The 24,355-nt window shown below is 40.8% G+C and overlaps 1 protein-coding gene across 2 annotated transcripts in view; it reads right to left on the reverse strand.

Annotated features, from left to right (window-relative positions):
- The window catches only part of LOC109037751 (uncharacterized), a 28,168-nt gene extending 6,480 nt beyond the window's left edge, over positions 1-21,688 (reverse strand). The window contains exons 1-6 of one of the 2 annotated variants that reach the window (XR_002009494.2): positions 21,511-21,688; positions 18,942-19,027; positions 11,501-13,966; positions 4,733-5,232; positions 2,315-2,555; positions 959-1,204 (exon numbers count right to left, since the gene is read on the reverse strand). Coding sequence is in view for 1 of the 2 variants with exons in the window: in XM_019052566.2 (XP_018908111.2) it covers positions 959-1,204; positions 2,331-2,555; positions 4,733-5,232; positions 11,501-13,966; positions 18,942-19,027; positions 21,511-21,554 (3,567 nt within the window). In the remaining variant the exon portion in view is untranslated. The remainder of the gene's footprint in view (positions 1-958; positions 1,205-2,314; positions 2,556-4,732; positions 5,233-11,500; positions 13,967-18,941; positions 19,028-21,510) is intronic. The other variant, XM_019052566.2, reaches the window with a different exon arrangement.
- Positions 21,689-24,355: the final 2,667 nt, after the last annotated feature.

Below are 24,355 nucleotides of genomic sequence, written 5' to 3' on the forward strand. Positions count from 1 at the left end.
TCCATCATCGTATTTGTATTCTCACGCTGACTCTTTTGGAGGTTTCTAGGGGCATTTTAATAATGGAGAATTTGAACACACAAAGTTGTTTTCTGGGAGTGTTTAATGACCTGAGTTCGCAGTGTCTTTCATAATTTTTTTCTGAAATGGAAAATTGTATGAAAATAGATTTATAGTGAAAACATATTATTGAAAGATATACTATGAAAATATATTTTATTTAAATTGCGAACAAAATTGTCTGAGAATTTTGGGGGGAAATATTCACCATGGACCACTAGACAAGGTACGAATTTAAGCAATCTGATACATGTTTCTTAACCAGAATTTCTCGTAAAAATCTATTCACACAACGAAAATTACTGAAACCAACTCCTAACGAAGATATTAACGTTTTTACTTCACATTGGTTATGAGGAATTCGAACTGCCTGCTCACAAGAAACTCGAAGCTCTACGTGAGTCAAATCGCGTGTTACAACGGTTTCAGAAAGCTTCTCAATCGAGCAATGTTCATTGCCCACCATGTGTTGTTCAAACTACTAGCAATTTGCTATAGCTGAGCCAAAGCGTCAAGATCGAGGTTGCCAGATTTGTATATCGCAGAGACTGTCATGATAACGTTTAGCGCGCGATGTGAATCACGTAGAGCATTGAGTTTTCATGAGCGGGTGGTTTGAATTCACGCATCTAGAATCATTAAATATCTTCGTAAGGAGTTAATTGCGGTAATTTTTGTTGTGCGCATCGCGTTCTACGTGAAATTTTAGTTACGAAACATGTATCAGAATGCTGAAATTCGTACCTTGTCTAGTGGTCCATTGTCTGAAATTTTTGGGGGAAATATTCACAATTTACCTAGTAAATTCGGTTTTTATCGAAGGAAATATGGCAAGGCCTGAGGGCTCATATGGTGTTCTTTCTTAGCACGGCAGTAATGTCTCTGGGGTTTGCCATACCTTAGATTTGACGTCAAACTCAACAGCCTGGTGGAGACGGCGATAGGCCTGCTGGACCTCGATAAGTTCGTCGACGAAGCGGGAGTCATCGGGCGTTTCTTGGCCGAAAACCGTGCGGGTGTCAACCAATTCCGCGGGGACGCTCGGTTTCTCCGGCGGCACCGGTAACTCCGTCAACGTGAGCCGGTAACGCAGCACCCCGTCCTTTGTTCGACTCCCAATAACTCTGCCGCCACACCGCGAGATCTGAAATCAAACCCGCATTTTGGAAGCAGTGTTCGACACTCACAGGTACCAACGCGCCAAATGCGCCTAAAAAATCGGCCATGGCGCCTAGAAATTGAAGGCTCTGCGCCAACGTGGCCCCTAAAAATCTGAATTTTCACAGGAAGTCACATAAAGTAAGAAAAATAAATCTATTTGAATTGAAAAAACTCAGAATTTTCAACACTAGTGAAAGCTTTTTCCATTCTTCACGATTATATTCTTATAAGTCTGTCCGAGATGGGAAGGTCCGTGGAAAGTCGGAATTAATTGCACTATGTAGAAACAAGGGTAGCGTTCGAGCCATTGTAAGAGATGAAGACACTGAACCAACCCTGTGTCGTGGCGCACCGCACAGAGGGCTGACTCCTTATGAGTCGCTTGCCGCATCGCGCAGCTCGGCGCCTAGCACAGGAATTTGCGGCTCCAGGTTCATATCCCGGGAAAAACCGCCGCTCCGAGGCCCATAGCCTCCTGTGCGGTGGCTGCGGCGTGCGCGAAACATCGATAAGTGACACTTGACGAGGGTCGAGACACCCCCACCCTGCAAAATAGTGCTAATTATTCCGACTTTCCACGGACCTTCCCATCTCGGACAGACGCTTTTGTCTTCCCCAAGTTACAGCTACTTACTACTTCTGTTACGAAAACATCTTGCGTCTATCTTTCACTAGTACGCCGTAATTTATAGGCAAAAAGTCAATTTTGCCCCTAAAAACTTTCAATGGCGCCTAAAAAGCGGGCTTGATGCGCCACATGGCTCCTAAAAGTCAAAGGTGAATTTCGAACTCTGTTAGGAAGCCACTTCGCCCATATTTAAGAATCATAATACGGCACCGAAAAAAAGATCAGTTATACTCAGGAAAAAAAGTTCGGTCATATTTTCATCTCCCGCGCGAAGGAACGTAACTAAATTTCGATGCTGCCAGATTTTGCCGCGGTAATTGCGCTTTTACCAGGAAAAATTCACATACGCCGTTTTTTTCGTAGCGCGGCAGCATAGACCAACACGACCACCAAAAATTGATTTCTGAGAATGGACACTGCCCTTAAAGATAGGTATTCGTGTGATAGTCATTGTTTGGAACTCACTTAATAAAATATGTACCAATGCGAGTGAGTCTCTGGATCTGCTCTGCCACTCTCGGAGTTGCTCCGGGGTCCAGTTCATTGGGGCCTCCCTCAGTTGGCTGCAGTTGAACTTTCCTCTTGGGCCTCGTGGCCCCTCCAGAAAATCGCTGTCTATCCAACCGTTCTCTGACGTCACGTCTGTCTCCAGGGTCCGCCTCCGAGGTTTCCCGCCGTCAGGAAAATTGGCAAGCTCCATGGATTGCTGCGAAAAATAAACCGAAAGTCTCTGATGACGTCAGCGTGGGGTTTCTTACCGAGTTTAACAACGCTGCCGTGCTAAGGAAGAACGGTAGCGGGCTGATTATTGAAATTGATAGACAAAGCAATTGAGGATAAAAGGATATGGAGGGATCTTATTTGAATTACTGAGTTCGAAAACACACCAACTCGGAAAAAAAAATTGTTAAGGAAACACCTAAAACTGCGCAGCGAGCGAAGAAGTTAGTTTAAGAAAAACCTTTTTGGTGCAAAAGGACAAGTACTTAGAGACTTTGTAAAGCACCAAGTTGAAATCGATACACCATGTTTGATGACAGAGAATTGAGCGTTTAAAAATTTCCGAGTTGGTGTGTTTTCGCTCGTACCTACTTTCAGATACTGATTTTTCATCAACTTGAATATCAACTCGAAATTTCGAGTTTTGAAATTTCAAGTTGAAATTCAAGTTGCCAGTCCAAAAGTATCACCTGATACCAAATTACCAAAAATCGAAACAGGAGAACACGATAAAAATGGACTCCGCACGCCACACGGCGGCGTGCTACTAGCGCGAACCGCGCACTGACGCCTACAAACCTAAGAGGATACTTCACGCATCGCGCAATGTTTGAAGTATCCCCTTAGGTTTGTAGGCGTCGGTGCGCGTTTCAAGCTGGTAGCACGTCGTGCCGCAGCGTGCCTTAAATTTGCCCACAATTCATAGGTCAGGGTGTTAAAATGTAGGCAATTTGACATCAAATTCGAAATTAGCGACGCACAAAACATCTGTCACGAAACTTTCGTAATCTTTCAGTCATTATCCGACTTACTTCTTCCTATTCTTAAGTTTTGGACCATAGTGCACGGTGGTAAATGATACCAGATAATTCACATACTCTAGTGCGCCTTCATTTTCATCTGATACTGTGCAATACCTCCGTGGTGGAATAGTTGCTCAGAGCGCCTGTAACAGCATCGCTTCGACTCGATGGCAGAAAATCACGATTGCCGCGCGCTAATATTACATTCCATTGCGTGCGGATAGTGAGTGACCCATTTTCTCATCATCGACGGTGAGGCGAAAAACATCCAACCCTAATTATGCGACGTTGCTAGTTTTCCACTGGTTGTTGTGTGCGGGTAAATTAATATGAACAGCTTCGAATCTGCCGTGATTTTTCCGAGGTAAGACAAAAAATACAGTTCACTCTGTATACCATTATGAGAAGAGCACGAGCACTGTTCGCGGGATCCATTCTGCCTAATTGCTGAGGAAAAACTACGTGTGAACTTTCAGGCGTTACCAAATTTCCTTTGATAAAACACAAATTTCCCAGTTAACTTAAGGATATTTGCTTTCAATTTTAGGTATTTTTGCTCGCACTTTTGCCCAAAGTTCGTGAAAATTTCCAGGAAAAATGTTAATAAATTTCCTCAAACATAAACATTTTAATGAAGGGAATTTGACTACTCTCGAATGTTCGCACGGCGTTTTTCCTTAGCGTAGCAGCATTTCTGATCGACTGAGGCTTAAAACAAGAATAACTTGCGAAAAGATGTCGGTTGAAATGACTGAACACGACAACTGAATTAGTGAATTCGAAAACACACCAACTCGAAACCGAAAAAGATTGTTCAGGAAACACCTAAAACTGCGCAGCGGGCGAAGAAGTTAGTTTAAGAAAAACCTTGTTGGTGCCAAAGGACAAGTATATAGAGACTTTGTAAAGCACCAAGTTGAAATCGATACACCATGTTTGATGACAGAGAATTAAGCGTTTAAAAATTTCCGAGTCGGTGTGTTTTCGTTCTCACCGACTTTCAGATACTAATTTTTCATAGTCTGCCAGAGAAATGTATATTTGTCGACCTGAATAACGCTTGAATATTTATATAACTTGTTGATTCAAGGTATACCTACTGAACCGAAAAAAGAAAACCGCAAAATCGGATGGTCACCCGTTTCCCTTGAAATGGCCAATAATTGGTATTTCCAATGATATTTTTCGATTTTTCCCTTTTCCCGTCGCTGTTTCGAGCACTTCCGATTGCAATTTCGAAATTCCCTTTTGCGTGCAGATGCTTCTATCCACAAGTGTTACTAAACCGTAAAAAAGAGAAAGTCGAAAAAAAACCCGAGTTGGTGTGTTTTCGAACTCGCTGATTCCCGCTTCAACTTACCGAGGCTGAGGCTTGATGCTTCCCGACCAGCACCTGCTGACTGGATCTCGTCGCATCCCCCGATCGTTGCTCCACCCTCTTTTTGGCAGCGGATCCACCACCCGACTCCACCGGATCCACCGCGTACTCCTCGAACTCCCCACCCCCAGTTTCCCTCCCCTTGACCTGGGTCTTGGCCTTGACCCTATGTCTCCGCTTCGTATACGGAGGAGGTGGCCTCGGCATCCAGCTCGCCCGGTCCCGCCCCCCCTCCTCGCGGGTAGGAACCGCCGGCTCCCGGTACGGGGTCGGCAGGGCGGGCATGGAGCTGTCGACGGGGATCTGGGAGTAGGCGGGTCTGGGGCGCGGAGGTTGGACGCTGGTGAGGTGGGGTGGTTGGATCTGTCGCCGGTTGTCGCCGGGGCGGTGGTGGGCTGGAGGGGTGTCTTCGGCGTCGTGGTCTTCTTTGTCTTCCGACGGGGAGGAGTCGTCTAGGTACTCGGGGTTTTCGTCCTCTGGACCTGGGCATTTGTGCAAAAATAAGTTGCCATGATAAAAGGAGTCGTATTTTGTTCGGAGACAACACTCGCAACATGTTGCGAAAACAAGCAACAAGAGTCATATTTTGTTTGGAGGCAACACTCGCAACATTCCCATTGTAAATATAATCAATTTCTCACTTTTGTATCATTGATAAGCTGTATCAATTTGTATTGTCTATTGACATCTCGCTCTCAGAGCTGAGGGGTGATTATTGAAATTGATAGACAAAGCAATAGACAAAGAAGACAAAAGGTGTATGGAGGAATCCTATTGGTGGAAGCGGGTGGTTGCAATGGACAAAGGACTAGGCGATGGACTAGCTAACGGCAACCCACGAGAGACCCGATAGTTAGTCCATCATTTTCTCTCTTAGTCTATAGGAACCACCCATTTCAACCAATAGGATTGCTTTATACTCCTTATGTCTTCTTTGTCTATCGCTTTGTCCATCAGTTTCAAGAATCGGCCCGCAGTAGTTCTTATCAGTATATAGTCTCCTCGTCTGAGATTGAAAATGTATTTCATGATAACATTCTTAAATTTATATACGTATATATGTATCAATCGTTCTGTAATTTATCTTGATAAAACACCTCAAAACTAAAAAAAAAACACTCGCATCATGTTGTGAAAACAAGCAACAATCGCATTTTGTTCGAAGTTATTTTGTGTTTTGGGGGCGAGGCTTTTTTTCGTGCGGAAAATTTGGGAGCCCCTACAGCAGCATTGTTGTACAACAACTGCAACGTGCTCAAAGCAAGTCGTGTTTGTGTTGTTCAGAAAAGCAACGCTGTTTTCTAACCTGAAATTGGAAGTTGCTGTCTCATTGGTTGTTCAGAATCGCGTAAAAGAAAGCAAGAAAAAAAGGAAACATTTTGGTGTTTCGAACAAAACGCGCCGTTTAACCCTGTATCGCCCTGTATAGGGAGAGTACGGACGTGTCGGTAATTTTGAGGTTAGGTCATGGATTTGTTAGGCCCTGGTTAGGCCCCACAAAGGGCAACCAACATATGAGATCAAATTATCCATAGTAGTTTATTATTAAAATTGTTACGACCCGTCGTTTGTAAAGCACATTAGATTAGATTTTGCATAAAATTACTCCTTTTTGCGGGCAAACGCTCCATTTTTAAACAGTCTTAAATTGGCCCATCTTAGTTTGATATAGGTATTTGAAGATCGGCAGTGACATTTTTCGTTTTCGAAGGTAAGCTGCCATTTTGGGCTCTGAAAGCTTCATATTCCGACGATCCGTACTTTCCCTATACAAGCACTCTACTCACAATAGGCTGTCAAACGCATGGAAACAAAATCTGGATTCGAAAATTTTGAGGGGGAAAAAAATATTGAGACGAATTTGGGAGTTACTGAACGGACTCTCGGGGAATTGTCGCGGGTTGCATACGCAGCCCCTGAAAAATCTATGCATTTCATGAAAAACAAATAATCCCACTGCAAAATAAAACTCCATTCCGCTAAGTTTTATTTTGCATCTCTGTTTCTGACACACTGAAAAAACAACTTCTGTCGTATCAACCGGACGTGCGTAACTCTGCATAGACTGTATTATTCGGTTCTTGTAACCGCGCTGTCATAGTTCTAGGAACTATACTCTCGCACGCAAACGCACTTTTTCTATGGGTTGGTTTGGTTTGAAAGCTCGGTTGCATGCACGGTTCCTAGAACCGAGAGCACGATTCCGTGAACCGATTAGTACGGCCAATTCAGAACACCGCACTTGCGTTTTTTATGCCCCGAGATTTTTCTTCGAAAATATAGAAGGGTGTATTTTCTGAAAACCAAAATATACAGGAAAGGCAAAGAATAGATGTCCTTGTCAAGCTGGATGACTGAAAATTTTCCGGAATATTCAAAGGATGGGCCGACAACACGCTTTCGCGCTTTGAAATTATTTTTCTCTGGCAAACCTTTACGTTGGATCTGTTTTGAAATATTGGACTTACGCATTTTTTTCAAATAGACTAAGGGAAAAAGAGACATTTTAAGTCAAAAAGTAAGCTTACAATCTTGTCATCTTCATAGCTCGTTTTCGTTATCCGTGTTGAGCAAGGACGTACATATCGACAGTGAAACTACCAAACCGCGTATCTCGGTTTGAAACCTTGTAGACTTCCTTTCATACTTTATTTTTTAAATGGGAAACTACTCAACGTCAATGCTTGAAAACTTTCGCGTTTTTTTCTCTCTATGCGAAGCTCGAAAGTGGGTGGCTTTTGATCAAGAGCGCGCTAGAAAAGTCAGAAATCCACTCCTACCTTCCAAGTCTGCTCAAGTGTTGCGACTTTTTTAGGGATCTGCCTCACTACGGCAAAGGGCTAATGGATTTGCAAATAAGAGACAAGGGCAATTCCAGTAGACCTTTCACCGAGATCATGAGGAGATCACGCCGTGTTCCCGTTACGTCCGTCACTTTAAAATTCATGCTGAAAGTACGTCAATCCGGCCATTATTCGTCTGCCAGATCCAGTCCTCCTATTTTAGTGGGAAAAAAATAATGGCACAATGGGTGCGTCGCACGAAAAAGGTACGGCTAAAAGACTGAAAATACTTTCCGCAGGGTGAATCGCACGTTTCTCATGTAGGACATACCAGAAAGCTGCCGTGCTAAGGAGAAACGCCGTATGAGCCATCAGACGTTGCCAAGTTTTCTTCAATAAAAACCGGCTTAGTTAGGAAAATTGTGAATATTTCCCCCCAAAATTTTCAGACAATTTTGCACGCAATTCAATCTAAAATATCTGAAAATTTCAAGGAAAAATATGCATGAATGTAGTCGCAAATACACGTTTTATCAAAGGCAATTTGGCAACTCTCGAATGTTTATACGGCGTTCTTCCTAAGCACGACAGAAAGGCTCAGTGGCGCGGCGTGGTTTGGAATGAATCGGTTGACTTGTCATTTAAACCTATGGAAAAGAATCGATGTACGGGGTGTTCGCAACGGTCACTCTAATAATCGATCCTTTACCACAGCTTCAATCGGGGAGATATCGATAGTCGATCTCACGCCTCGCCACAGCGGAGCGAGGTCTAAAATCCTTTCCATGACGCACGTCTCGCCCGGTCTTTATTTAGACGTATTTCTATCAAACGGAGCTATGTGCATTATGACGTGAGCCCTGTTATGCGTGCATTCCTATGGGTCTCAGGGCTCATGTCTTAGTGCACATAGTTCCGTTTGATAGAAATACGTCCATTTTTTGCGCTTTTGCTAATGGACCCGTCGCAAACTTCATGCAAAGAAAAAAAAAAGAGCCAGGAGGCTCGGGAAAAAAAGAGCCGATTCTCATAGATGACTGAAAAATCATGATGAGCGCATTCGGAAAATCTGAGATACACTCTCAACTTCACGATCTGCGTGAGAAATGTGCGGCACGTGCATAGCACGGGGGTACCCTCGTGAGGCGCTTACACATTTTTTCTCCCATTTGATCGGCCTGTAGCAAACTATAGCTAGAACAAAAAGACGAGTTACTTCATGGAGAAAATGACTCAAAAATCACGGTGAGCGCATCAGGAGAGTCGCAAATACACTCCTAACTCATGGTGTGCAGAGTTGTGATGTAAATGGGAGAACTGGCGTCATGTTCTGCTCGACGACACTTCAGTCATATACTGGGAAAAAAAAAACAGCTTGGATCTAGAGTCCAGACTCTTGAAAACAATGACAAGAAAATATACTCTTGATTCAATCGGATTTTTACTTGAATCAAAAGGAAACCCGCTTAATTTAAGAGGCTGGGTTCTTGATTTAAGCAAAAATTCGATTGAATCATGAATATTTTTTCTTGTCATTGTTTTCAAGAGTCTGGACTCTAGATCCAAGCTGTTTTTTTTCCAGTGTATGAACTGAAAGTATCCCTAGTAGCAGAGTTATATAAAAAATTTGTTTTTAAAAGTATAAACCGTAAATAACCACAAGCTAAAGAATATTCATTGTTTATGTAATGGATGTAAAGTTTTTTAGTTAAAAGTTTACATTATCAATACGCTTTTTATGTGACCCTTAGTATAAAAGTTATATAACCAAATTCAAACAGTGTATAAAATGAATTTTCATTATTCTTCCTGGCTGGTAGCGCACTGTAGTTATGAAGTGTGCAAGTTTTCATATGCGATACTACCAGGTGGTGGATCATCGTAGAGTTGTGACTTACCTTAAATCCGCGGCGTCCTAGTCGGGATTAGAACCCACACCTCGGGATGGAGTTGCAATCCGAAGTCCAGTACTTTACCACCAGACCAGCCAGGCTTGATATGGATGGGCCCCTAAATTCAATTTCTTAACTATCGCAGGCCTCTGAGTCCGTAATATGTTTGTTTATTGACGGATTCTTATGATATTTTACCAGACTTTATTATTTATTATTTATTTATCTATTGTTTTTTATTTAATGATGTAATTTTTTCATTTTCATTTTTTTTAACTCTCTGTCATTTTTTTAGCTCTCTCTTTTTTTTAACTATCATGTTTTTTAACTATCATTTTTTCTAACTCTCTCTATTTTTTTTTAACTCTCTCTCTCTCTATTTTTTTAACTTTATAATTGCGTCTTTTTCCAGTTTTAATTATTTGGGCCTTTTTCTAGTTTGAATTTATGTCGATGTATTTATGTTATTTATTTATTATTATTTTCATTTCCATTTTTCTTTTAAATTTTTATAATATTAATTTAAACATTTTAAAAAAAAATTAAAATTTTTAAAATAATATTTAATAATATGTTTAAAATATTAACAAAAATAATTATGATATACTTTAAAAATATTATAAAATATTATTTTAAAAAATTTAATTTTTTATATTTTTAATATATTTTTAAAATGTTTTAAAAATATTCATTGATTGTATTTCAAAAGTACTTTTGAAAATATTTTAAAAATACATGAAAAACATTTTAAAAATATATTAAATTTCAATATTTTTAAAATATTTTTAAAATATTGCTGTCTAACTGGGCAGGGTTATGAGCCAGACACGCTACCAACTGAGGTAACAGGGCTCCTCGGATTGTGTGCCGAAATATCCCCTTTTAACTCGTCTCGGAGCCACTAATACCTCTAATAATACCTATCCCACGTAGTCTGAGAGTCGAGGGTGTTCATTGAAATGAGATCATCATCATCATTCATGAAAATGAGATAGGTTTACGTTAAAGTCATTCAGGTCATTTATATAACAGTTATATTAAGCAAATTAAGCAAAAGGATACTATGCGTATAAAGAAAATTTATAAAAACCCTTCCTCAATTATATGAATTTTATATAAACGTTATCTTCTGAAAATATGAATAATTATTTTCATGGGCATTTTATATAAAACTTATATACACGATACATAAACTTTAGTTAAAATGGTGCTTATATAACCGGTATTAATTCCTTATACGTTTGTTAGGAAGGGGAAAGTGAATCATGCTACTAGGGATAGTGTTCAATATCGGCTGTACGGTTCATGTAACCGCCCTCTCAGTCCTGGGAACCGTATCCTTAGTTCGTGCAACCGAGCATTCAGATCGAACAGAACTAACGGAAAAGCTCGGTTGCATGAACCTGGGATACGGTCCCCAGAACCAAGGGAGGGGTCGCATGACCCGAACAATGCAGCCGACATTGAGCACCGTGCATTCGATTCATAATATGACCGAACTTTTTTTCTCAAATTAACGTTGGTAAAATCGCGATTCATTCTCCAATCAAACCGCGATCACTGCTACATACCAGTGCTCCTATTTCCCGGAACAAGTACCGAGTTCCGGAACTTTTTAGATTTTTCTGAATTTTTCCCGGAACTTTGGAAATTCTCGAAATGTTCCGGATCTTTAGCACTTTCCGGAACTTTCTTGAAACTTTTGAAAACATTTAAAACGAATCCTGGCAGTGTTGACGGTCATACACTGGAAAAAAAACACATTGGATCTAGAGTCCAGATTCTTAAAAACATCGACAAGAAAAAATACTCTTGATTAAATCAGATTTAAGCTTAAATCAAGAACCAAGCCTCCTAATTCGAGCGGATTTCCTTTTGATTTAAGCTTAAATCTGACTGAATCAAGAGTCCATTTTCTTGTCAATGTTTTCAAGAGTCTGGACTCTAGATCCAATGTGTTTTTTTTCCACTGTAGAGTGGGAGAAATCGGCACAAAAAAGTTCCGGATTCCGGAACCTCCGATGGACATGGAATGGAAGCTATGTTGGAAACTGCCTCCTCCATATTAATATTACCTCCAGATTGTGTTCCTGAACGCGAGTGTGGAACTCCAGCATATTGCATGGTGTCCGGATAGCTTTCAGAGTCCTCATCCGCATACTCGTAGTCATCAGACACCCTTCCTACTTCCGGCTCCTGGAAACTAAGTGTCTCAGACTCAGTGTCTTCCGGGTAACTTCCGGAGTTTTCAACCAAAGGCTCTTCATTGTTACCTCCAGAATTTTCACGCGATGCTGTTTCACCTCGACTTTCAGATTTTTGAGGAGAGGTTTTTCCCTCGTAGCTCGCGGGTCCTCCAACCGGAGCCTCGCTGCCGTAACTTCCGGCTTTTATAACCGGATATCCTGTCTCATGGCCTCCATCCGAAATTTGACCTCCGGATGCTTCATTTGGAGGATCACCATCGTCACTTCCGGAGTTAATGCCGGAAGATTCGCTACCGTAACTTTCGGGTCTCCTGAGCGAAGATTGTGTGTTGTTTATCACTAAACCCTTGAACAGAGATTCATTTTTTTTATTCACGAGGTTTTCCAATGGTAGTTCACGGTGGTGAAATGCAAGATCCGGAAGTTCTTCATCGTAAGTTTCCGGTTTTCTCACCGGAGGTTCGTCCTCATAGCTGATAGGTGCCATGTCAGAAGGACCTTTTCCTGATTCTGCACGTGGAAGAGCGCTGTTGTAACTTGCAGGCTTCTGAACCGGAAAATCATCCTCGCCAGTTCCAGGGTCTTCAGCCAAAAGCTCTTCCTCGTAACTTACGGGTTTCCTGACCGGTGGTTCTTCCTCATACCCGCCGGATTGTTCGGTAACCGCCTCACTGCCATACTCAACGGGCCCTCTGACCAAAGATTTTATATCTTGACTCCCAGGTTTTCTGAACCCCTCTCGAATCTCAAACTTATCAGCCGGTAGCTCCTCGTTGTGACTTTCGGGTTTCTCAACCGGTTTTCCTTCCGCTACTTCCTCCAGCCTCTGAGCCGATTTCGTCTCCTGGTTGTCTTTTAGATAGTCTTCCGTTTCAGAATCGTAAACGCTCACCTCACTCACCGTTGTTTCCTGTCGATAGCTCGAATTCCGAGTGGAGTCCTTTGTCGAAAGTATGAACCGGTCCGGACTTGTGATCTCCAGAACATCCTCCTGATCGGTAACCGGTTTGGAGTAGGTTCCTGGATCAATGTTTGGATTATAAGTCGATAAATGATCCACATTCATGGTTGGTGCATAAGAGAACCCGGGCCGTGGTCCACCTTTTTGCTGTTGGATTTCCGGCCGAGTAATTTTAATTTTTCCCGTCGGTTTTTCATAAAATTTGTGAGCGGGATCGTCCAACCGGCGGCCGATTTTCATAATCGCCCCCTCGGGCACATGCCTTTGGAGATCCGGTTTCTTCCCGCTAGGAACCCCTTCAACCGGTTTTAGTAGAGTTACGTTCATGTAGGCCGGAGGCTTAGAAGTTTGCCCCGGAGAACCCACCTCAATACCTTTCGAAATTGGAGTCGTCTGTTGCATCTTGTACCACAACTGAGCTTTTGCTTGGGGCCCATTGGTTGCGACGCAGCCGAAAACTGATGTCTCGATGGCATCGATCGTTGTTGATGTCTCGCGGTTTTGTGAGCCGGTTGACTCATTCTCAAACACAGAATTTGAGCTGTTTCTGAGGTCATGCTCCTTAGTTATAGAGGGCGTCGTTGTTGAATTTAAAGCCGTAGTTAATGCTTCTAATTTACAGATAGAGGGTGATTTATTCGGCGGAGTCGATGTGTGAAGAGGACGGGTTGTCACACTGCTGTCAGGTTCGTCGGTTTTTGAAATGACGTCGAGTGATTCTGTTGGTTTGAAGTGAGAATGAGACTCCTGGGTTGACTTGGATGTCGTACGGGTTGTGGGCGAGATAACTGGCTCAAAAGCGTTTAAGGTAGTTTTGTTAGGCTCAGCTATGATAGAAGCAATTCTGTTCTCGTCAGTTTTCTTTTTTAGACTTCTGTCTTCTTCAGATAAGCGGATATTGCTTTTACTTTTAGAGCTTTCGTTGATGTTCGTTAAGCCCAGGCTAGGTTTAATTGTTGTATTGAGACCATTATCGTCCGAACTTGTAGTATAAGCAGCCAAACCATGGCCGTTATCGCTAGGACCAGCTTTAGCATTTGAGTTTCCAGCAGTTTTAATCTCGCCTGAAACTGTCTGATTCTTGGTGTCGATGGTACTTCCGATTGGATTAGTCACGGTGCCTTCAAAACTGACACCAATTATTTCAGTCGATCGTGATGTTGTTGCAATCGAACTTTTGTTGGTTGAATTATGCACGGTCTCGACTGGCTTCGGATCAAAAGTTGCTGTTCGACTGTTACTTTTGGAGCTTTCAGTTGTGATTTTTAGACTACGAAGCGAGTCATTTTTGAAAGGATTCTGTCCTGAACTGATGGAGGTATTATGAAATTTGTCGGTGTTGTTCTTGCGGTATACTGGCCCAACAGCTCTCCCTGAAATTTCAGCCTTAAATTATTCATCAGGATCATATAATTTGAGGACCAAAAAGCGGTCCGAAAATAAATGAAGTAAGGAATGAGTAGTGTTGAAAGTGCATGAAATTAAATGCCTCTTAAGTAACTATTATACATGCAAAGAAATAGAATATAAGATTAAACAATTCACTTTGGATGATGTTGGACTTCATTGACTTATTCAACTTTCTAGAGACTTTAACTTGACATTGAATCGAAACAATTTACGAGGGTCTCCCAAGAAGTAAGTTTCGCTATTTTCTTCTCCGTGTATGTTATACAGTAGATAGAGCAAAACCATACAAAATATTGGAGAAGTCATACTCTCAGGTTTTAAGTGAACAATATTTTTTTTTTTAAATTTTGACCCACGGGGCGCTTGGATATTCAACTTTTTCTGCACCTATCACCTCTCACCGCGGGTCCGATTTCTAGGCGCGTTTCTGCGCATTCGCGCATTTCATTTCCAGACATTCCGTAATGCATTCAGGAAAGCGGAAATTTAAAAAAAAAGTGCTTTGTTTGACTTATCTACGTAATTGCCTTATGTTTCACGCAATTTCCATTGCGCGATATTAGTTTTTTTAATCCCATTAGCAGAGAACTCTCTTTCGTCTAATTTTCCAACCGACAGTAGTTGATGCGTTTCATCACCTCCTCGTCACTATCGACACAGTGTCTCAAAAATTCCGCACTTTTCTGCGTCACTTTCTCTTTTTTGCCCCGCTTTTTATGGCTTGGCACCAGTTTTTTAATCCATTCAGCCAAAAAATCTACTGTTAGATTCAGTGGCGTGGCGTGAATTGCGATATATCGATTGTCATGCCATTTAAACTTATAGAAAAGGATCGATTAGAGTACCTGTATAGGGAGAGTATAGACAGATGTGAAACTCCGAAAATCCATCAGGCCCTCACCGATGTCTCCGCGAATAAAGTTAGGGCCCAGAAATGCAGCCAACCTATGAATTTCAACTATCCAGAGCGCTTTACTAATACAATTGTTCCGAACCATCGTTTATAAAGCACGTATTTGACTTACTTTTTGCATAAATTTACTCATTTTTGCGGAAGAACGCTCGTTTATGTACATTCTTAGCCACCTTGGTTAGAATTGGAATCTGCAGACTGGCAGTGAAATTTTGTGCGTTAGAAGTTGGTTAGAAGGGTGGCTGCACTTTTGGGCCCTAAGCCCTCCATGAACCGATCTGTCCATACTCTCCCTATACAGGTACTCTAGGATCGATAAAAGGGGTGTTCGCAGCAAACGCCTTAATAATTGATTCTTTACTATAGGTTTAAGTAGCATAAAAGTCGATACATCGCAATTCACGCCACGCCACTGGTCATATTTTGTTTCATCACCTCTTCGTCGCTACCGAGACCGACGCGTTGTCCCCCGGGATCCGATTTGAGTCGAGAAAATAGTAAGAATCATCTTGAATCAAGTTCAGAGAATAAGTGGATGTGAAATAATTTTCCATTTGAAAGTTTCAAACGAATCTTGAGGAACTATTGCCTAGTATGAGAACCGGATTTGTCATGTAGGAGCGGAATTGTTCGGCTTTGAAGCCCAGGACGTTTCCTTCTGATCCAAGTTCTGAGCTTTTCAAGGGCGGCTATGCAACACTTTTCTAAGTTATTGTCTGACAATGTGGTAAACAGTGGCGTGGCGTGCTTTGCGATATTTCGATTGTTCTGCCATTTAAACCCATGGTAAAGAATCGATTACTAAGGTGTTCGCTGCGAACACCCTGACTATCGATCCTTTTCCATAGGTTTAAATGGCCCAACATCCGATATATCTCAAAGCACGCCACGCCACTGGGTGAAAAATGGTCCACATTTAGCAGAGAGGAACCAAGTCACATCAACTTGTGTCAACTTAAATGGGACATTAAAATTTTTAACATGGGAACGGTTCACGGAGAAAAATGGAACCGCGCTGAGTACCAGAAGATGGACTCCAGCACATGGTCCCGGACGGCGATTTTGCTCCAACATTTCTTTTGCACTTGAGCGCAGCCATCCGGATGTGCCTAGCACAGTTTCGGCGGATGCGCCCAGCGGGCCGATTATTGAAATTTAAACCAGCCCGATAAGACATCGAATTGCGATATATTGCATGGTTAAGATAGGGCTATGTCTTGTCGTGTCGGGCTGACATAGTTTCAATAATCGCCCCGCAGGTGCGGAATCTATGTACCCAGATGCGGAAATTCATGCCCCTACGTACAGTTTTGCCTGTGGTCAGCGCGGGGAGGGGGCGGAGGCGTTATATTGGGAGGGGCGACCCCCCTCCCCCAGCCCTTACCCCTTGAGGAGGGGGAGGTTGCTTTGTTCTATTCTTTTGTTAACAGTGAGGATGAAAAAAAAACAAAAGAAAAAACCTGAGCACATTTTAAATCTTTAAAAAATCTTAAAATTTCTTCACCATTTTATTTTTCTCCTCTAATGTTTTTGGTGTTACATGTTACAAGTTATAATGAGGAGGAAAACATGCTCATCAACATGAAAATTTTGACATTTGAAGGACCTTGTTAACTTCTACTAGGTATTTTATTTTAAAAAAATTGAAAAATCACGGAGGAAAAATAGAAAAGTGGAACAAAAATATAGAACGGAGCGAGTACCTAGGAGAAATGGGATAAAAAATTAGATACCTAGAAGAGAAAAAAAAGATAATGTCGAAGAAACAGGCATGCTGCAAAAGCAGATCATTGGAAAGGAGACATGAAAGATGAAGGAACTCACCGAAACAGGATAATGCAGGCCTAATGAGGTCATATGTTGAGAAATCTTGTGGACTGAGACACTATTCAGGGCATGGGCATTTGAAATCTTTTGACAGGAATTCCATTTCACAAAACCAAACCATTGTAATGATTTCCACTTTACGGAGACATAACTGATTCTTGTGAATTAGGATACCTCGAAAACCGTCACTGAGTATTTGAGGTTATGCGCATTTTAAATCTTATTCACTGAAATGAGGTAATGAGTCATAGGAACCTACTTTTAACTGAAACTGCTTAAAGCGGCTTAAATTTATGCTTAGCAGGTATTGTGTAAAGGCTTCATTTATAATCAGGACTCAATTCAAAAAAATAAATGAGTTGTTTCTTTGTATCAAATTATCAATGCAAGTAACTAGTATATTTCACAGCGGAACTTATAGGTATAGAACAAGGCACGAAAGGAGGAAGCACTAAGATATCCAAATTCTATTTTTCATCTCACACAATAAGAATGCAGAATCAGGCAGATAAAAGTACAGCACAAACTTTGATTGGAAGGTATATTTTGTTTAAATGAGCAAGCAAAACGTACCTTTCAACATAACATGTGCTGAGACATTGCATGTACAATATTAAATATATGTATGAATGAGTAGAAGGCTAATTAGAATTTGTGTGAAAAGAAGAAAGAACTCACTGAAAAGTCACTGGGTCAAGACAAAATGCTGAACTGAAACGCGATAAAACTTGGAGAGATCATAGGCACAGCTGGCACACCGCACACAAAAGCTTTGAATCTTTCAAGCTCACTTTATTCCTCCCGAGTAGATTATTTATGTTGATGGAAAATCAGTGGGTCAAAAAACACACTTTCATACGACTCCGAATCAAACCGCAGGCACACACACAGGTAAAGAGATTAGAAAGAAACGACCAAACGAGAAACGACACCAGATTCGCGCAAACTCAAAACCGTTACTCAGCATTTTTGTCGACCTTGGTGCCGCGGCGCCGTTCGAAAATGCACGTACACACCCCGGCGTCTATGCGCATGCGCTAGACCGAGGCGAAACAGTGGTTGCGGCAATTTTTTCGTCGGGCGTACTAAGGGTTCAGCACAGTTCCGCACATGTCGTTGGGACAGAGCAAAAAATTCGGCCCATGCCTTAAACGCATCCATCCCCAGATGTTCACACCACCTTAGATGTGCCCCAACGCATTCTTACCGGACACAGCCGGCAACATGTTCACAACGCTGTTCCATTTTTCTCCGTGTTGTGCAGCATTTTTGTGCAGATTTCAGTGAATTTCCTGCATGGTGCGGGGCAAATTCCTGAAACGTTTCAAAGGAATCCGCACAAATGCTCTCTTTATGTAAACAATTAAATTGCCCGGTTTTTGGCAATAGTTGATGTGGCTTGGTTCCTTTTCTGCTAAACCCGATCCGAATATTCAACCAGTAACACTCCTTTGGCATCCCATTAAGAAGTTGCCATACTTGTAAGGTTGCCTTATAAAGTCACATTTACAGTGCCCCGGCATGGCGTGCTGCCAGCGCGCGAAAGGCTCACTGGCGCCTACAAACCTAAGTGGATACTTCACGCATTGCACAATGCTTGAAGTATCCATTTAGGTTTGTAGGAGCCAATGTGCGTTTCGCGCTGGCCGCCCGCGCCAGTGGATGAATCAATCTCGCGGCGCGAGGACATAGGATATCTCAGTTTCTCAGTTATCCTTGTGTCAAAATTGTAAAAAAAACTATACAACTTTTTAAAGCTGAGAGTATGACCGACGAAAAACTTTTTACAGTTTTGCTGTTACTATAATTTTTGCAGAGGAGCAATGTGCCGAAATTTACCTTTTGGGAGACCCGCGTAGTTTCGAGACAAAATGAGCTGAGTTTGACAAAGACGAATATTCTCGACTTTGAATTTTTCGTAGGTAAACCGCATAGTTAGTTAAACGAAACTTTAATTCTCGCTCATTTTTGTTCAACTCGTTCCCCTCTTATTACTTCCAGTCGAATAGAAAAGTATGCAAAGACTATCTCAACGATAAATATTTTATCGATAGTAATGTAGCAGTGCAAAACAATTTCAGCACTGTCAGTTATTTTTGACCTCAATAAATCTCTTTCCTTAAAACGTCAGTTAAAAATACACATCGAAATGCCAAATGTGCATCCAATTTGAAATATAAGTGTTTCGGAGAACTTACAGTAACCTGTTGTGTAAAGGGCAATTTCATTCGGAATGGTGCGTGACTCGACAGCAAGCACATTTTTATTGGCAAAAACGATGACACTGAAACAGAAAAAGAGGAAAATGCTAATTTTGTACTCGCGGGGGAAAATTGTGAGTAAAAGGATAATTCCCAAAAATGTTGAATCACACCGAGACAATGATGGTTTCTGTATGGCTGCTCAAAAAATGTTGTATTAAGAAAAACCCAAGTGAAATAACAATATGCCATTTCGAGGGTACCGCAGTATCACTCCATTTAAATGCAACTTCACTCCCTCTCTTTTAACAATATTAAATTAAAGTGATATTGGCTCATTTTTTAGGATAGTCTGGAGAGTTTTGTATGTATGTGCCGCTTTTACGGCGCGCTAGGGCGCTCTGCGACGCCTATTCTCCACAGGAATCTGTCATGGTAGAGATCCTCCGGAAGCTGGCATCTCTCCATCTCTTCATGGATGCCCTCTACCCACCGTTTGGCTGGACGCCCTCTCCGTCGCCTACCTGGGGGGACCCACTCCAACACCTTCTTCGGCAACCTGGTATCAGCCATTCTCTGCACATGCCCATACCATACCAATCTGGAGAGTTTTTTCCAGTGAATTTTCAATAGTTAATATTCCAACCCTTCTGGGCAAATATTCATTCGCTGGAAATGTAGCCCCCCGGAATTGAGCCTCCCATTCTGCTAGGAAAAAAGTCGTATAAACCTTCAGGCGTTTTCAAATTTCCTTTGATAACAAAAATAATTTCCTGGTAAACCTATGGAACTTTTTCTTCCAATTTTTCAGATATTTTTGCTCCAAACTTCAGCTAAAGCTCCTGAAAATTTCATGGAAAAAAATTCATAACTTTCCTTAAAAATAAATACTTTACCGGAGGAAATTTGGCAAACTTCGAATGCTCATACGGCGCTTTTCCTTACCAGTATTCTAGTGGAATTTATGAGTGAATGAAGGTGACAGCGACGAGGCGCAAATGATCGATTATCGATATGTCCCCATTGGAGCTACGGTAAAGAATCGATTATTGAGGTGTTCGCTGCGATCACCCTGTTTATCGATCTTTTTCCATAGGTTTAAATGGCAGATCAATCGATATATCGCAAAGCACGCAACGCCACACTGGAAAAAAAACACATTGGATCTGGAGTCCATACTCTTGAAAACATTGACAAGAAAAAAGACTCTTGATTCAATCAGATTTAAGCTTAAATCAAAAGGAAATCCGCTCAAATTAAGAGGCTTGGTTCTTAATTCAAGCTTGAATCTGATGGTATCAAGAGTATTTTTTCCAGTCGATGTTTTTAAGAGTCTGGACTCTAGATCCAATGTTTTTTTTTTTGTTTTTTTGTTTTTTTTTACAGTGCACTGGAAGTTGAACTTGACTGCAAATGAACGTCGCAAGAATTATTTTATTGATACATTGTTAAATTCAAGCAAAACAGTCACTTGAAACCCATGAAAATTTCCGTACGAATGATGTGACCCACGCAAAAAAAAAAGCGCACTGCGTCACTCCTCCCGCGGTTGTTTTTTCCAGATGATCTGCTCGGCAATGTTACACGTCTAGGTTACCGAGTCACTCGTTATGGTAACTATGGTTGGTTTGTTGGTTGGTTGGTTGGTTGGTGGAAACGTTTATTTGGTGCTTTTAACAATTGAGCCATTAACACCTTGCATAGGTGTATCCTGTGCGTGTAGCAATTACCGCGGGAAGACTGACACTGTGCGCTTTTCTTTTGCGTGCAATGACCTTCGTATGGACAAGAAAAATTTGCAACAATTTTGGAGTGGGAATGTTGCCTGGTTTCCTTAAAAAAATGATAAATGTGGTAAGGCCCTCCGGCCAAAGAATCACCAGCGCCATGAGACGTTTCTAAATTTCCGCAGCCATTTTAATTTTTTTACAGAGAAATTATCGTTTGAATATGCTTAAAAATTTCTCTGAATTTTATCGGCAGCACAAAAAATAATTCAGTGAAATTTTTAGACAGCGTTGTTGAATAATTTCTCTGCAAAAAAATAAAATGGCCGCGGAAATTTCGAAACGTCGCATTTCGCTTGTGATACTCTGGCCGGAAGGTGACGAGATTTTGTAACACTACAACTTTAGTGTAATTCTTCTACTTAAACCTATCGAAATGAACTTTTTCTTGCAATTGAGCTGTAATAACGTTAATTTTTTCTTCATATCTCTTAGGATGTTCTGTATTACTACGAAAAAGCAAGAAAACAAGGAGTAGCAAAAACTACGCATAATGTGAGAAAGTGACCATTTATGCTTTCATTGAATTCCTCAACTAATATGACCTTGTTGACTGATTTCAATAAATTTAATGTGAATTAATACAGCTCAAAAGTACGTTACTTTATGTTGATCTACATTTTTATTTTGAAAAAGAAATTTCAGGGAATAATTTGACAATGTCGCTAAGAATGTTAACCAAAAAATTAACCTCAAATATTGATCTAAATTTAAAATTATTCTAAGTCCTAAGGAATGAGCTTGTGTTTGACTACAAAACTACTTGCAGAGGTACTTACAAAAGAGTAATTTTGAAGCAAAAAACAGAGGCAAACTTAACCATCACTAAAATTTTAAGAATTTCGATTCGTCCCTCTCGTGCATTGGAACAAATGTAACAAAAAATCGTCGTTAAAAAGTTTCGCACATTAAAGTTTGGTTAGTTTCCTCATGGACACTGTCCAAGTTGCCTTGACCGATCAAGAACGTGTGATCATTTCCATGGATACAATCGATTGTTGAATCAATATCAAAAGACCTTGATCGATAGTAAAAAGCATATTGCCAATATAGGGATTTATGAATCGAAATCATTATCATTCGATAACAAATCAAAAATCGATTCGCTGAAAAAATTTGCTAGGGAAATAGATGTCACTTACTGTATCTTGTGTCTCTGGCGTTTTTAATTTCTCGTTCTCATACTGTCTCTAAGTTAAGGTGATTCGATGGACGCCATATTTTGTGTCAAAACGGCATGCGATTTATCGCATCAATTGGTTCCATTTTTTCAGCTACTCGTCATTTTTTTTCGAATTTTGAGATCGCAATTCTGTTTTCAGGAGACTAAAGCACTCACTTACCAATTTTAACAAATAAATTCAACGTAATGGGTGGTTTCACGATAACTGGAATAGTTATGTCGCCGTGACAGACAACACATTTTTCGGTCATATTTTTAGAAATAATGATTATCACTCGAATTTTTTTGTTCATCTACACAGGGTTACGTGTTATAACGCTCTCCAACGATTAATCGCTCCACTTTTCAATTTTAATATATAAATGGCCGAAAATGTGCTGTCTGTTACGCTGACTTTTTACCGCGTAACAGCGTAACAGACAGCACATTTTCGGAATTTACATAATATTCGTTGAGAAGTAGAGCAATAAATCATTAGAAAACGTTATGATATGTAACCTTTTGACAATTAAAGCAAAAAATTCGAGTGATTATCATTTCTACTAAAAATATAACCGAAAAATGTGTTGTCTGTCACGGCGACAAAACTAATCCAGTTATCGTGAAACCACCCTATTAAAGGCGTGGTTTTTTTAAAGAGAAAATATCGCATTCGAGTGTAGTTTCGATATCAGTATCGAATGCGATATTTTCTCTCTAAAAAAAAACCACGCCTTTATTACGTTGAATTTCTTTGTTAAAATTGGTAAGTGAGTGCTTTAGTCTCCTGACAACAGAATTGCGATCTCAAAATTCGAGAAACATGACGAGTAGCTAAAAAGATGGAACCAATTGATGCGATATATCGCCATGCCGTTCTGACACAAAATATGGCGTCCATATCGAATCACCTAAAGCACGAGCATCGGATTCTCATAAACTGAACCAAAATTATTGACTCGCTATCGAACGGTACTATCGATAACTATTCAGCACTTGACCCACTGATTAAAGTTAGTCGGAATCCGGCATGAAATTAAAGAACCGAATCACTAATTGGCTCATGATAAGGAGCTTTCAATACACGGCAAAAAATTATTGAAGGTATATTTTTTTTATCTCCAGGTCATTCATTCATTCGCTTTCATTTTTTGCCCTTGCGAATGTTCCTATCCCCGGCTCGAGTAACTGATTTGAGGGCCCGGTTTCAATTTTCGTAAGCTTGTAAAAAGGTCACTACTGATTCAATATTTAAGTTGATTGTTCTTCGTCACGGACTGTATTTTTTATTGTAAATCCTGCAGATGAATGGACTTCGTTATTTAGTTTCTTATTAATACTCATTAAACCGTACCGTGCTAATTTAAAAAGAGATAGCAGAAGTTCAGCCATCCTCGAATGTATTACACCTCCGGGGTGTTTAAAGCGCTGCCGCTGTGTTAGTTTAAACAATGAAAAGGAGTTCATCAGATGACTCTAATGGAGTCTTTGATGCTAAATCGAGCTAATGAGATTTTCATGATATTTAAGGCATGATTTATTTTGTATTTCGCGAGTTCAGCAGAGGTGTAAAATATCTAACTCGGCAATGAACACTTGGAGCGGCAAATTTAAATTTTCAGACTCTCGCCCCAACATTTAAAAATGGAAAATATAAACAAATTCGCATTAAACATGGTGAAAGGTTGCTCTTCAGACGCCATCGAAATGATGAACGTCAAAATCAGGTGTTTATTTTAAGAAATTCATTCATTCATTTCATGAAAATCCAAATTTTAAGTTTAAGCCTTGGAATTATCGTTCGACGGAACGACAACGGCATGCAGATCGTATGAGGTTTCATTGAGGGAAAGAGCTGTTTAAAAAGTGTCTATGAATATGGCTTAAACTCTGCCCTCAGAGTATTTTGATGCTCATCCATTCGTTCGAGAGTCAATGTCTACAATACTGATTCCTGATGATATGCCCCCTGAAAAAAGTTGCAGGAAAAAGTGACACGAGGAACAATTGAACAGCCTATTATGTTTCGCACTATTTCCCTCTTTGTGACCCGGTAAGACGGCTCTATATAGTGGAGCTCTTACAGCCTGTTATATGAACTTCTCATGTCTCGACGCGACGTCATTGCCCGCTGCCAGTGGCGTGGCGTGCTTTGCAATATATCGATTGATCTGCCATTTAAATCTATGGAAAAGAATCGATTATCAAGGTGTTCGCAACGAACACATTAATAATCGATTCTTTACTACAGCCTCAAATGGAGAAATATCGATAATCGATCATTCACGCCACGCCACTGCCCGCTGCTCGCAAACGGTGAGCATGGTTTATTCTATACGTGAGCTTGAATATGAATTTTCAATTGGCACTCGAGAACAATGTTTGGATGTTGAGAGCTGATCCAAATCGCCTTATACATGAAAAAGGCCCGTGAAGTATGTCACTTTTATCGATTCGATTAT

Source organism: Bemisia tabaci, chromosome 10 (genome assembly GCF_918797505.1).
Source record: "Bemisia tabaci chromosome 10, PGI_BMITA_v3".
NCBI classification, from domain to species: domain Eukaryota; kingdom Metazoa; phylum Arthropoda; class Insecta; order Hemiptera; family Aleyrodidae; genus Bemisia; species Bemisia tabaci.